Genomic DNA, 14,237 nt, shown 5'->3' with positions numbered 1-14,237 from the left:
ACACCATTTCATGAAGCAGATCATCCGTCACCGTAATCACAGTTAAAGAGACATTTTTAAGGGCCAGATAGATGACTAACCATTCCCCACCAAAGCAATGCAAAGCAAAATAGCATGCTGCCCACTGTACAGGTATATTTATAGGTAATGATCGAGAGCGGCAGCGCACCTGGGTTTGTAAGAACAACACAAGCTTCGGTGGCGAGATGGTCGCCATTTTTGCAGCACCTGCATTCAAAGTCGCGCACAAATGAGGACCGGCAGGGGGCCTTTGATCCAGCTCGACAAATTACAATAGAACAAAGCCGCCGGGGGCGCACAAAATAACCTGCGTCAGCAGCCCGGTCCTAAAAGGTCCCGGAAAATGAGCCGAGCCGTGGGTAAAAATAATGCGAATAAAGCACTGGGGCATAAAGATGAAGGGACCGTAGCAAAGGCAGTAGGCTACGTCCCGGCAGTCGGCAAGTTCGAGAGGGAAGGGGATGTAATGAGGAGACGGGTTTCCGCTACTAAAACATGAAGGCATTAAACTGAATAATGAATTCGAACCAGTTTGTTTCACTACATGAATAACAATCAATTCTCACGTTCCCCCAATGCGAGTAGGGTGCGGACTGCGGATCCTAAGAGGGCCTCTTCTCAATATGTTACACCTGAATGACAAAAAAGAAAACATTTGGAACCAAAACATTTATTACTCACTGTCTTGAATGGAAACTTGACTAAACCAAACTTCTTATTCGCTATTCGATTCGAAGGCCCAATCGTCCCACGACCCTCTACACCACCGCATATGAGTACATCTCTGGTCTAGGTATACGTATTTCCGACGACAGCTGCGTCCTCTGCTCAGGCACCTCGCTCGGTCTAGCTACATCAGAGGCGCTAGTGTCGAAAGACATTGCCACCACTTGAGTAAGTAAATGTTACTCTGGCATCAGTATTACTATTCACAGCTGTGCCTGAAAGGCGAATTGTACTTCTTTCCTCTCCATTTATCCACGGGCGCGGGATCCAGTTCTCCGATTCTCCACCCATTTCATTCATCACACTCTCCTGGGGGTGGGCGCGCCGCACAGCAGCCCTGGCTGCTGTGCGGCCATGGCTATGCGGCCACGAAAATAGTGTTTGTTTTGACCGACGTCAAAGACTTTTCCAGATATACGCATGCGTGCACATTCATGTGCAGTGTGCACATTAATGCACATTACTGTGCACGCATGCGTATAGCTGGAAAAGTCTTTGATGTCGGTCAAGAGCACTATTTTCGTGTTCCGGAGGTCAAGGAACATCATTCCTGTGATTTTGATCTGTAGTTGGTATATATAGTTGGTATATGTTGGTATATGTAGAATATTGGTTGAGCATCGGTCAAAACGACACAGAAAAAGCAAATGGAGTACACTTCTCGAAAGTCGTGTATTTTCTGCCCAGTTAAGTACCACACTGCACACTATATACAGCTACATTACTTCGCAGTCAGGTCACCTGGTCAATCGGATGTATAAATGCCACAAAAGAACTTCCCTTTGGTTCACGGTGCTTACTTTACCTCGGCTTACTAGCTTTTACAGCAAGGCACACTACGCATGGAAAGACAACGCTGCATGATAGAAAATCGCACATCACTGCGACCGAGATCATCTTTGTACCAGCTTTGAAACATTGTTGATAAATGCTGCTCTGTAGGACGTATGCATGAACATCTTGTTCAAAAGCATTATCATAATTCTGCATCACCCTAAGCATACTTTGCTGAAAGCACTTTTAGTGAAAGCTATCGCACTGACCAAACAAATCGAGCTCAGCAATCTTGCCACAGCATCTCCGATCACCATCGATAAAGAAACTATTTCACGATTCAAGAAGTCCAAAAACATTGAGCGCTAGCCATTGATGGCTAGATACCAAAGCTCGCCTTACGTTACAGCCAGCTCACACTTAACACCATCAAGCACGCTACACAAAAATACGAGTACAAACATCTATCCGGAGAATCTTCTCTCCAGATGTAAGCACTCTAGAAAGCTCTTGGAAAGTAAATACCCGTATAAGGAACCTGAGTCGCCATATCAACTTACAAAAGCTATTGGCTCTGGAATAAATAGCTGACCTGGCGCCACTTCTTGTAGCCATAGACACCCAGTAAGTATGTAGAAACACACTTGATTACTAAATACAGGATACACATGCGAGAGTTTTCGTCTTATTCCGTTTTTTTCTCTCTTTTCAAATATTACACTTTTGGAATGCTAGATTGGTTAAAAAAAAGATTGGTAATCAAAAGCAACGACTCATCGTATATATAGGATACAAATTGGCAGACTGAGGTTGTCTTTAGGTATGTCTGGTAGCAATGACGGATCCAGAAAGGCGGTCTCGCACGCTGGGGGGGGGGGGGGGGGGGCACACCCCTGAAAACTCCTGATTCCAAAGACCCTTCGGAATTTGATTCCTCATGGCTCATGGGTTGCTGTGCAGTGTGATGTAAACCTTTTCCTATGTTGTTTAGTTTTCTTTTCTTTTCTAGAAAAAAACGACAAATTTTCATCGATTTCGGGCGCTGCGAGGGGTAAATTTGCCCCAAACGTCCCTTGGATCCGCCAGTGTCAGGAAGAGAAAAACGTGACGCGAAAAGTGTTAAATCATTATTTAAAAAATAACACGGAATTTGTAATGAGGACAAACGATAACGAAATGATATCGATCAAATATATAAAAAGAAGTGATGCCAAGTAAAAAAAAAAAAAAACGAATAAAACGTAAAACTCTCGCTGTCAAACATGTACAACTCTACAAAGGTGCAAAGTATAAAACCAAAGGAGATAAATACAAGGAGGAACGTACTTCTGTTTCGTTGAACCACAGCACTGGTTCAGCTCCGTCTGGGCTTGCTCTTCGCTTCATCAGCGTAGGGGTAGCGGGGTGACCACTGCCAACGCAGGCCTGGCTGCCCCTACCGCCTTCCCGGTAGCCCAGAGAAGCCTCCGACCTCTCGGAAGCCTCACAGCGGAATGAACTCGACATCGTTTGGGTTGTAGGAGCCCTCCGTAAGGTAGAACCCGACGTTGTCGCGGCGCGGCTCGCCCAGCCGGTGCGACAGAACCTCAGTCAGGGTCTTCAGCGACAGCGTTTCGTCGGACGTCGGCTTACGGTCCAGCTTCACGTGCACCATCTTCAGCATGGGCGCCTGCCGGGCGCCTATACCGAGCGCCGCCAGGGCACCGATCGGGTTGATCGACACGGCCAGCACTCGGCAGAAGCGCAGCTCGGGCAGCTCCGGCAGCGCGGCGGCCAGCTTCCGCAGCTGACACTTGGAGACGGCTTCGTAGATGGAGAGCACCTGCAGCTCCCTCAGCTGCGGCAGGTAGTCGAGGAACGCGTCCATCTCGTGCGGCCGCTCCAGCGCCGAGCCGTGGCCGTGCACGATCGTCAGCCGCTGCAGCTGGTGCAGCTCGCTGGCCGCGAACAGACTGAGCAGGCTGCGCGACACGGAGAGCGAGCGCAGCGGGCCTGACGGCTCGCACGCCTCCTTGATCCGGCGCGGCACGCCCCTCCTGCAGCCGGAGAGCACCAAGCCGTACACGCGCTCCTGGCGCCGCATCTCCTCCGGTTCATCCGGCACGACTGCCACCACGGGGAGGGGTGCCGGCGGCTGCGGCCGCGGCCGCGGCTGCATGGGAATCCGTGCGTCGCAGGCGCCCGAACCGACCAGTCGCAAGTTGTTAAGCCGCTCGACCAGCGAGGCCTGCTCGCCGCGGCCCCAGTCGGAGGAGCCGTTGGTGATGAGCACCTCGATCGGGCAGCTGCGGCGCACCAGGAGTCTCAGCAGGCTGCGGGCACGCTTTTGCAGCTCTTCCTCGCCGGAGAACAGGCCGGTGATGCGCAGCTGACAGCGCACCCGCCGCTGCGACTGCTTCTTCAGGAACCAGTCCAGCTTCACGGTGGCCGCCTCCAGCTCACGAGTCTCGTGGTCGGCAGACACGGCCAGGCCCACCGACAGTGAGAACGGCTCCTTGATGTGGCATCCCTCCTCGGCGTCGGTGCGGTTGATCTCGAAGAGCGCGTCCAGGATGGGCTCCAGCTCGGGTAGCGTCACCATGCCGTAGTAGGTCATGTCGAGGTGGCGGAGTTGGCCCGGCCGATCGCTCAGCGTCATCTCCAGGAAGCGGGCGCTGATGAAGCCCACGGAGAGCGGAGAGCCGCCCAGTTGCCCGGGGCGCGGTGAAAACGACGGCCGGCCCATGCTGACAGACAGCAGCTGCGGCAGGACGTTCTCCACCTCCATCGACAGGGCGTGGTCCGAGAGGAGGCGCTCGCGGCAGCACAGGTCGCCCAGCGCCAGCGTCTTCTTGGGCCAGGTGTTGAGCGCGACCCGCACGGCCGTCACCTTGCCACTCATGATAACGCGGCGCGTGATCTGCGCGCGCAGCTCTACAGAGACCACCTGCTGCAGCGCGGCCTTGACGTAGTTGGAGTGGAGCAGCAGCGACGTGATGCACTCATGCTCGAGAGAGGGTAGCTGGTAAGGCATTGTGCTGGTGGTTGTGGTGTCAAAGGAACAAACTGGACAAAGGAAGATGCTCAGAAAAAGAGGTTGGTGAGGGGCATTAAAGGATGGTTAACAAGGATTCAGAGAAATTCAGCAAGAGTCAGCAGCCCCATGGTCACCTGAAATCAAAATGCATTACTCTTAGAAATCAAAATGAACTGCATCTTAGGATAGGGCTGTGATCACAAGCCCCTGAGCAAGATACTCCTTCATTGGTGAAATATTGTCATGTATAATCATCCTAACTGCCAGGAACATATTTTATACAGGCTTCCATTTTGAAGGTCAGTTGGCAGGCAAAGCACTAAACCCTGAAGCGGAGCCTGGGTTGACACTCATACACCCAATAAATGAAAGTCTTGGCATTAATGGTCTGCAGTTGGTGGAGAACTTCCCAGTTTAGTTGGTTAGCTGAGTGCAGGCATCGGTAAAATCCTTTTTGAAAGGATTGCATTCCCAATCCACATTCCTAGTGCCGAAGTGGATTGCATTCCTACCCGCAATCCCCTTTTTTCACTTGGATTGTGATCAAATCCGCAATCCTTTTTTGCAATCCTGTTGTATTATTATGTGCACACCGACCGGCGCACATTCTGCTCGGACAACTCTAGCCAGTAGCCAGCGGCCTATTGTGATTTGTGATATTGCGTGTAAGGTGTTGTGAAAAACCAGAACAGCCTTTGGATCTCACTGAAAACATTGGCAATACACACGTTTTTGTTAAAAAAAAAAAAAAAAAAAAATTATGTGCACTTAGTGGATCTGGGGGAGGGAGGGGGGCATAGGGCCGTGCCTCCATCCCCAAATCACCCATTTATTTTCTAGTACCTAGTCTTGCGAGTAATTCCTATCTAAGGCACAGGTATTTTATGGGAAATATTTTTGCCTCAAACACCCCCACATTTAAACCTCTACCCAACCAGTGTTTTATATTTTTAAAACCGCCCTCAAATACATGATTTTGCCCTTCCTATCAGTGATGCCATCCACATTTTTGCTCCATCCCAAGATCTCGACCAGAATTTCCCAAGATTCTCGTCTCGAATCCCAAGACTACCCATCGCATATCCTTAAGAGTACCCCAAGTAAATCCATAGCTTATTTTGGACATATTAGTGTGTTTAGTATTCAACTTTCTCTTCTTCGGGTCCACCCTTGTCCTTATTGGCGTATTTACAGCAGCTAATGTATGTACCTAGAGGCCGGGGGAGGGGAGGGGGAGGGGGTCGATCGGACTCCTACAGCTGATCGGTTCCTGACCGAGTATAAGAGCTTCACGAAAAATGAAGATGCTGGCCCTAGACAACATGAAGCCGGTGGTATCTGATATTATGGTCAGGTCATTCGTCGACCGTCAATGGTGGGTCAAGGACCCAAAACACAAAGTCCGAATCTGTTAGAACTTCTTGGAAACGAAGTCTGTGGCATTTTGGATTTATTTCGAAATTTGTCTCGTGACACATTTGGAGAAGCTAGGGTCAGGTGAGGTCAGGCCGGTCAGGCTGATTTTAAGTGTTTTCCACCACTGAGTTTTGAAATATGGGCTCCAAAACAAGCTCTTAAAAGCTTATGTGAATCCCGAAATCGAAAAGCCTATGCTGTGAATCTGCGCGTAAGCCAGTGCCCGCTGTGGCCCATGAATTTTCAAGCCGACGATGGCGAGGGGGTCTAAACGAGGACCTAACTCGTCCCCTGGACTATATAGTTACAAGACGTCAGCAGTGTTGTGAAGGTCGCAAGGTTACGCTTTGATTATTTTTGGTCCAGCAGAGCCAAGAGGTCAGGTGACCAGACACTTTTCCGAGGTCAAAGACAAATTGCCCTTATTTTGGTTCGCGTTCAACGGATAAGCCTCCATAGAGCAAACCCGTAAAATGAAACGCTTTGTGCGGGAGCCGCTTTCTGAAATATTTTTTAGGCATAATGTTTGTAAAAGCTTTTCATAGCCACCCAACATCATGCCGCCAAACCACCCATCCCCATTGATCGGTAGTTGGAAATTAAACAAATGAGCGTCAGTTGCGAACAGCGACTGAAAGCTACTACTATACCCATAACAAGTAATGGTACAAAAATAATGCTTCGATCTCGGGAAGATAATGCCCGCTAGAAACATTGCAAGCTTCGTCCGTTACTTCAATATGTTTGATTAACCGTCCGTGAGGCAGATCCATCCTAAATCTATTATCGACCAAGGAAAAAGCATTCGACAGCATGAGAAGACAAAGTGAAATCAGCTTCTGCCAGATCCCAAGATATGCAGTGCAAATCACAAGATCCCAATGTTAATGTTCAAATCCCAAGATCTTGGGACAAATCCCAAGGAATGGCATCGCTGCTTCCTATGTAGTTCATCAGCGTATATTATTTTGAACGTTTAAATTAAAAGCGTTTAAATTATTTCAAGTTTCGATGTAAAGCCCTTGATAGCAAAGTACATTAAGCCGATGAAGCCGTTCTCATGATTTTCAATCGCAACAAACCATTTCAAAGCACTAATCTAACACCAAAACACGCAATCCGGATTGGATTGCAAAAATTGGAAGTATGATGCAATCCAATCCGCAATCAAATCCTGTTTTTTTTAATGGATTTCAAATCCAGGTGCAATCCACCAAAAAGGAATGCAATCAGGATTTTGCAATCCTGCAATCACAATCCTACCGATGCCTGGCTGAGTGGGACCATTGCACTGTTAGTTTGTGAGACATCTTAACGTTTGGCAACCAAATTCTCCCAATTCAACCCAGAATTGCCTGATCTGACAGCAGGCATCGGTAGGATTGTGATTGCAGGATTGCAAAATCCTGATTGCATTCCTTTTTGGTGGATTGCACCTGGATTTGAAATCCATTAAAAAAAAACAGGATTTGATTGCGGATTGGATTGCATCATACTTCCAATTTTTGCAATCCAATCCGGATTGCGTGTTTTGGTGTTAGATTAGTGCTTTGAAATGGTTTGTTGCGATTGAAAATCATGAGAACGGCTTCATCGGCTTAATGTACTTTGCTATCAAGGGCTTTACATCGAAACTTGAAATAATTTAAACGCTTTTAATTTAAACGTTCAAAATAATATACGCTGATGAACTACATAGGAAGCAGCGATGCCATTCCTTGGGATTTGTCCCAAGATCTTGGGATTTGAACATTAACATTGGGATCTTGTGATTTGCACTGCATATCTTGGGATCTGGCAGAAGCTGATTTCACTTTGTCTTCTCATGCTGTCGAATGCTTTTTCCTTGGTCGATAATAGATTTAGGATGGATCTGCCTCACGGACGGTTAATCAAACATATTGAAGTAACGGACGAAGCTTGCAATGTTTCTAGCGGGCATTATCTTCCCGAGATCGAAGCATTATTTTTGTACCATTACTTGTTATGGGTATAGTAGTAGCTTTCAGTCGCTGTTCGCAACTGACGCTCATTTGTTTAATTTCCAACTACCGATCAATGGGGATGGGTGGTTTGGCGGCATGATGTTGGGTGGCTATGAAAAGCTTTTACAAACATTATGCCTAAAAAATATTTCAGAAAGCGGCTCCCGCACAAAGCGTTTCATTTTACGGGTTTGCTCTATGGAGGCTTATCCGTTGAACGTGAACCAAAATAAGGGCAATTTGTCTTTGACCTCGGAAAAGTGTCTGGTCACCTGACCTCTTGGCTCTGCTGGACCAAAAATAATCAAAGCGTAACCTTGCGACCTTCACAACACTGCTGACGTCTTGTAACTATATAGTCCAGGGGACGAGTTAGGTCCTCGTTTAGACCCCCTCGCCATCGTCGGCTTGAAAATTCATGGGCCACAGCGGGCACTGGCTTACGCGCAGATTCACAGCATAGGCTTTTCGATTTCGGGATTCACATAAGCTTTTAAGAGCTTGTTTTGGAGCCCATATTTCAAAACTCAGTGGTGGAAAACACTTAAAATCAGCCTGACCGGCCTGACCTCACCTGACCCTAGCTTCTCCAAATGTGTCACGAGACAAATTTCGAAATAAATCCAAAATGCCACAGACTTCGTTTCCAAGAAGTTCTAACAGATTCGGACTTTGTGTTTTGGGTCCTTGACCCACCATTGACGGTCGACGAATGACCTGACCATAATATCAGATACCACCGGCTTCATGTTGTCTAGGGCCAGCATCTTCATTTTTCGTGAAGCTCTTATACTCGGTCAGGAACCGATCAGCTGTAGGAGTCCGATCGACCCCCTCCCCCTCCCCTCCCCCGGCCTCTAGGTACATACATTAGCTGCTGTAAATACGCCAATAAGGACAAGGGTGGACCCGAAGAAGAGAAAGTTGAATACTAAACACACTAATATGTCCAAAATAAGCTATGGATTTACTTGGGGTACTCTTAAGGATATGCGATGGGTAGTCTTGGGATTCGAGACGAGAATCTTGGGAAATTCTGGTCGAGATCTTGGGATGGAGCAAAAATGTGGATGGCATCACTGATAGGAAGGGCAAAATCATGTATTTGAGGGCGGTTTTAAAAATATAAAACACTGGTTGGGTAGAGGTTTAAATGTGGGGGTGTTTGAGGCAAAAATATTTCCCATAAAATACCTGTGCCTTAGATAGGAATTACTCGCAAGACTAGGTACTAGAAAATAAATGGGTGATTTGGGGATGGAGGCACGGCCCTATGCCCCCCTCCCTCCCCCAGATCCACTAAGTGCACATAATTTTTTTTTTTTTTTTTTTTTAACAAAAACGTGTGTATTGCCAATGTTTTCAGTGAGATCCAAAGGCTGTTCTGGTTTTTCACAACACCTTACACGCAATATCACAAATCACAATAGGCCGCTGGCTACTGGCTAGAGTTGTCCGAGCAGAATGTGCGCCGGTCGGTGTGCACATAATAATACAACAGGATTGCAAAAAAGGATTGCGGATTTGATCACAATCCAAGTGAAAAAAGGGGATTGCGGGTAGGAATGCAATCCACTTCGGCACTAGGAATGTGGATTGGGAATGCAATCCTTTCAAAAAGGATTTTACCGATGCCTGTCTGACAGTAAAGTGAGTAAGGGCTGGGTTTCCTGAAAAGCTAGTGCTAAGTGTAAGGCACTGGCAATGTAGTTGGTTTGTGGTTTCATGGTTGCTTTAACCAGCTTTTTTTTGCATGTACCCCATGGCCATCCATAACCACTTCTTCAACCATCCAGATCTAATTTCTTTAGAAACTAATTTCTCTTGTATATAACTGGTTGAAAGAGTTCAAGATACCTACCAACACAATTTAAAGTTTGAACTGTATTCAACTTTCACCCCGACTACCATCACCAGACGGCAGACACATTGTAATTTTCTTGCCAAGTTTGCTATCCTGATCCTAGGATGAACCCATGGAAACTGCTGTGAAACTGACCCATAACCCAACAGTGACACTTTGATAATTCATTTGACACTCCCTGAGTTGAAATCAATATCATTATAATGATACGATCCTGGTATAACCAACCAGCCTCAATCACAATAGTCAACAGGTAACAAAGTCTCAGGATGTAAGGTCATCCAATAAAATAGCCCTTGTTACTAGCTGATACAGGGCATTGTTGAATGTTAGATATTGCTGAATTTTTATGAGTTGGTATTAGGCACGTCCTTACTTTATATCCAGCCCCAATACATCAGTCGGGCACACTGTGGTATTTCTGATCCATTTATGGAAACGTTTCCATTTTTTGAACAATGTTCCAAAAATGGATACGCCGTTTCCAAAAATAGAAACGATCTGTTCCATAAATGGAGACGCTGTGTGCATCGCTAACTTTAAAGCAAACTGGGCATTGATTGGTGCAATTTGGCATGCGCAGGATGCCACCAATCGACAGCCAGCATTCTAGTTTATGTTCCTGTTCTCCGACTTTCCGATCAGAAAACCGGAAGTTGACGAACGAGGCGATGCTTATACGCAACCGAAGTCGTGACGTCACGATAAGTGGCTGGGGCATAATCAGCTGACGGCCCCGTGCTAAAGCAATGGGGCAATATTTTGCCGATCTTTCCCAAGAAAACTGGACCTAGTTAGATAGTTTTAGTAGCTGAATTTAGGACAACGATGTATGATCTATTTTTCTATGAAAAAATATTGCAAACTCTAACAACGCAAAGCACAAAATTTCGTGAAAACCTAATTGGCGGCGAAGTTGACGCAGAAATACAAAACATTTTATATCAAGAGGTTTAAAATAATGGATTTAAAATAAAAAAGATTTTCAAAACAACTTATATGGTGTATTTTCTCCTTTGCTTTTTACAAATAAAAAATATTTATCCAGCTCAAACTCAAATATGTCAAACCTTACGCATCAAAATCCTCCCGACGCGGTCACAGTTCGCATCTCAAGGTCATGTATTTGGTGCGTCAAGTTCGCCGCCCGTAACAATTTCGCGAAATTCGGTCCTTTCCGCTTTGAAACATAGCATTTTTTGGGCGTAGAAAAATAGAATATACACAGTTTACCTAGAAACTGGCCCCCAAACTATCTAACTAGGTCCAGTTTGTTCTAAAAATGCTGATAAAATTTCGTCCCATTGCTTTAACACAGGGCCGTCAGCTGATTATGCCCCAGCCACTAGTCATGACGTCACACTTCGGTTGCGTATAACATGTTGATGTGATAAAAAATTCACACGTTTTTCTAATCGAAAATAATAACATTTATGAATGTTTTGAACAAAAAATAACGTTTTTAACAGACTACTGAAAGACTGACCCATTGATTGGAACAACCACATCACCGGGAACTTCAGTTTTTCATTCATTTTCACGCTACGTTTTCCGGTGTACCAGCGGCCTGGTGGTCGTCAATCTTTGATTAAATCGCATGAAAGTTGTTGCAAAGCCCTATTTGGAGACTTAAGTGGGCATTTTATGATATTTCAAATGTGCTGAATATGATCGTAGGCTCGGATCAACGTAAATCTCCGTGCAAATATGTAAAAAGCAGGATGGAAATAAGGTCTGCACCGTCGTCACACCAAATACCGTTGTATTCTGACGATGAATTTATTCATTCTAGCTCATGTGTAACATTTTTATTAATTTTATATATTGAAATGATATCTACGCTTTATGTATTGCCCACTTTGGACCACATTTGTCCAGTAGTTTCTGGGAAATCTTAGTTTTAGTTGACTTTTGAATGTGCTCAAGTTGCGGAGCGTTACTGTTAACGCCAGACCCCTTGAGACCCTAATTTTTCGCGATTACTTTTAAATGCGTGAAGGACTTTCAACCAAGCTCAGGACATGGCCGTTTCAAGACAGGCCGAAACTTTTACAATTTAGATATTTTATCGCCATTTCAATATTTCAGGCACTTGTCATTGACTCGTAATGTTAAATTTCGAGCAAGATTTTCATCCGGTGTGTAGAGGCTATCACCAGTCAGTCTGTGATACGTTATGACGTCACAGCTAAGCCCCGCCTCTGTGGTCTTGGCCTGCGGCGGTTTCGGGCCGGCGCGCGGTCACTCTCGCTGTGGCGGGGAGCGGGGACGGGCGACGGTCGAGCGGTGCCGAAAGCCGGCGGAGTTGTGCGTAGCGTCTTGGCTGACAGTGCCCAGAGAGCGACATGATGCCTAAGGAGTCATAAATGCTCAATGCGCATTGCTTCTACAATGCTGATATGTTCGCTGATATATATTTTTTTTTTTATAAGCTGCATATGACGGGCAGATGGCATATAAGTGACATAAGGTTAGGAAATATTCATCTGTATTTAAAGCCTATGGCGTTGCAGATAATGCGATAATGGGATGTCGGATGTCACCAAGTAGCTGCCGATTTGTCATTGACATCGCTATGCAACCATCGAACAACGCAATAATAAGTTAATTGCCTGAGCTTCACATCATACGGCTCGCTCGTATTTCACACAGATACCCTACATCAAAAATCGTATTTGTTAGGAATCGTTAACGTTTGTTCGAAGCACGACTGAGTAGTAGGTTGAGGAGTGATGGTCCTCTTGGTCCTATATACAAGAGTCAACAAGAGCCTAACATTTACTTGACCGTCTGCTGCAATTGACTCATAGCACGTGAAGCGTCAGCGAAATTCATAGTCCTTCACAGATGGCAGGGGTGTCGTTTGTACAGAGGTCGCTGATGGGCACGGGTCAATGCCGCAGTCGTGGGCGGAGCCTAATGTCATATGACGTAGAAAGCCTCTATCCAGGATGGAAAAACAGTTCACATTACGAGTCAATGACAAGTGCCTGAAATATTGAAATGGCGATAAAATATCTAAATTGTAAAAGTTTCGGCCTGTCTTGAAACGGCCATGTCCTGAGCTTGGTTGAAATTCCTTCACGCATTTAAAAGTAATCGCGAAAAATTAGGGTCTCAAGGGGTCTGGCGTTAACAGTAGGTATTATTATCGAACCCGACGTCCAAGGTAACTGCCGAGAGCCGAGATGCTAAACCAGTCCCAAAACATCAAATTTTTAGTTGCATGTGAATTTTAAAAACACATTTAAGCTAAGTTTGCACACATTTGAACTTCAGCGTTTCTATTTTTGGAACATCGGCGTTTCCATTTTTGGAAACTTAGTCTCCATAAATGGATACGATTCAGGAGCATTTTAAAGACGTGAATTTTAATGCATACGACAGCTTTCCATGCAAGCAGACAAGTGCTTTTGGTGTATCTGAGCTTGTTTTACGCGAAACAGTTGTTATACATCGAATCCAGCCACCCTTGGCAAGAAAATATGTGCGGAGATGTTAGCGTTTCTATTTATGGAACGAGCGTTTCCATTTTTGGAACAGAAGAGTAGTCAAAATTGGAAACGTTTCCAATAATAGAAACGTCTCCATAAATGAATCGGAGATACCACAGTGCGCCCGACTGACATTCATGTTTGATAGGTATACCTTGAATAAAAAACACTACCTGTATATTATATGACAAATTGATGTCAATCAAATGATGAATGTCCATAAAATAGATAACAGAAATGATAAATGTCTATAAAAGTATAAATAAACAAGTAATGAAAATAACCTCTTTCTTAATTCCTTTACAGCAATGAACCCAGAAAGGATGGTGACACCTATTTGAAGCTTGCGAGGAGAACAGCAAGAACGTCTCAAGCCATGATAGGGTGCTAGCGTGAGCTCTTGCCTCTTCTCCACGCAAAGCAGGGACCACGGCTGAAACCGGTTGGTTATGATCGCTATGATGAAACAGACACTAGCAAGTTACCAAGAAATTTACAAAAATAAAGCCAACGATCTCTTACCTTCCAACAGCCCCTCTCACGCTTTGCTTTGTCCCAAGCCCAAAAGCTTTGTCCCCGCGTGTGCGCTTTGTTTACAATTTTTACAATTTTCATGTCGCTGCCGCGCCATGAAAGGGTTTAACTGAGTGTTAAAATGTGACTACCAAATAAAACTTGGCATCACATACGTTGAATTGTGCAGGATTTTGACATTTCCAGAAGCCAGTGCGACAGCCTTGGGCCTTACGAGGTTAATTGTAGCCAATTTGGAGCCATTTGGAACCGCTACAGATCTTTAAAGCCAATATCATCCTTCACGCTGGCATGGAGCCTGAGCCAAGACACGAAGGTCAAAACCTAAGCTCTATAACCTAAGCGCATCGGATACGAGCGTAATACAACACTCGAATGCACCTAACTAGTTCAAGCCGTATTCGATG

The 14,237-nt window shown here is 45.6% G+C and overlaps 1 protein-coding gene across 1 annotated transcript; it reads right to left on the bottom strand.

Annotated features, from left to right (window-relative positions):
- Positions 1-1,403: 1,403 nt before the first annotated feature.
- On the bottom strand, positions 1,404-13,878 carry LOC122370818. The gene is made up of 2 exons (XM_043346749.1): positions 13,819-13,878; positions 1,404-4,671 (listed from the first exon to the last, which is right to left on the bottom strand). The coding sequence occupies exon 2, from the start codon at positions 4,532-4,534 to the stop codon at positions 3,005-3,007; it is 1,530 nt and encodes a 509-aa protein (XP_043202684.1). The 5' UTR covers positions 4,535-4,671; positions 13,819-13,878; the 3' UTR covers positions 1,404-3,004.
- Between the last annotated feature and the right edge of the window lie 359 nt (positions 13,879-14,237).

Source organism: Amphibalanus amphitrite, unplaced genomic scaffold (genome assembly GCF_019059575.1).
Source record: "Amphibalanus amphitrite isolate SeventyFive unplaced genomic scaffold, NRLGWU_Aamphi_draft 001170F_arrow, whole genome shotgun sequence".
Lineage (NCBI taxonomy): Eukaryota > Metazoa > Arthropoda > Thecostraca > Balanomorpha > Balanidae > Amphibalanus > Amphibalanus amphitrite.
The sequence above is the reverse complement of the archived record's forward strand: the minus strand, read 5'-3'. Positions and strand labels throughout refer to the sequence as shown.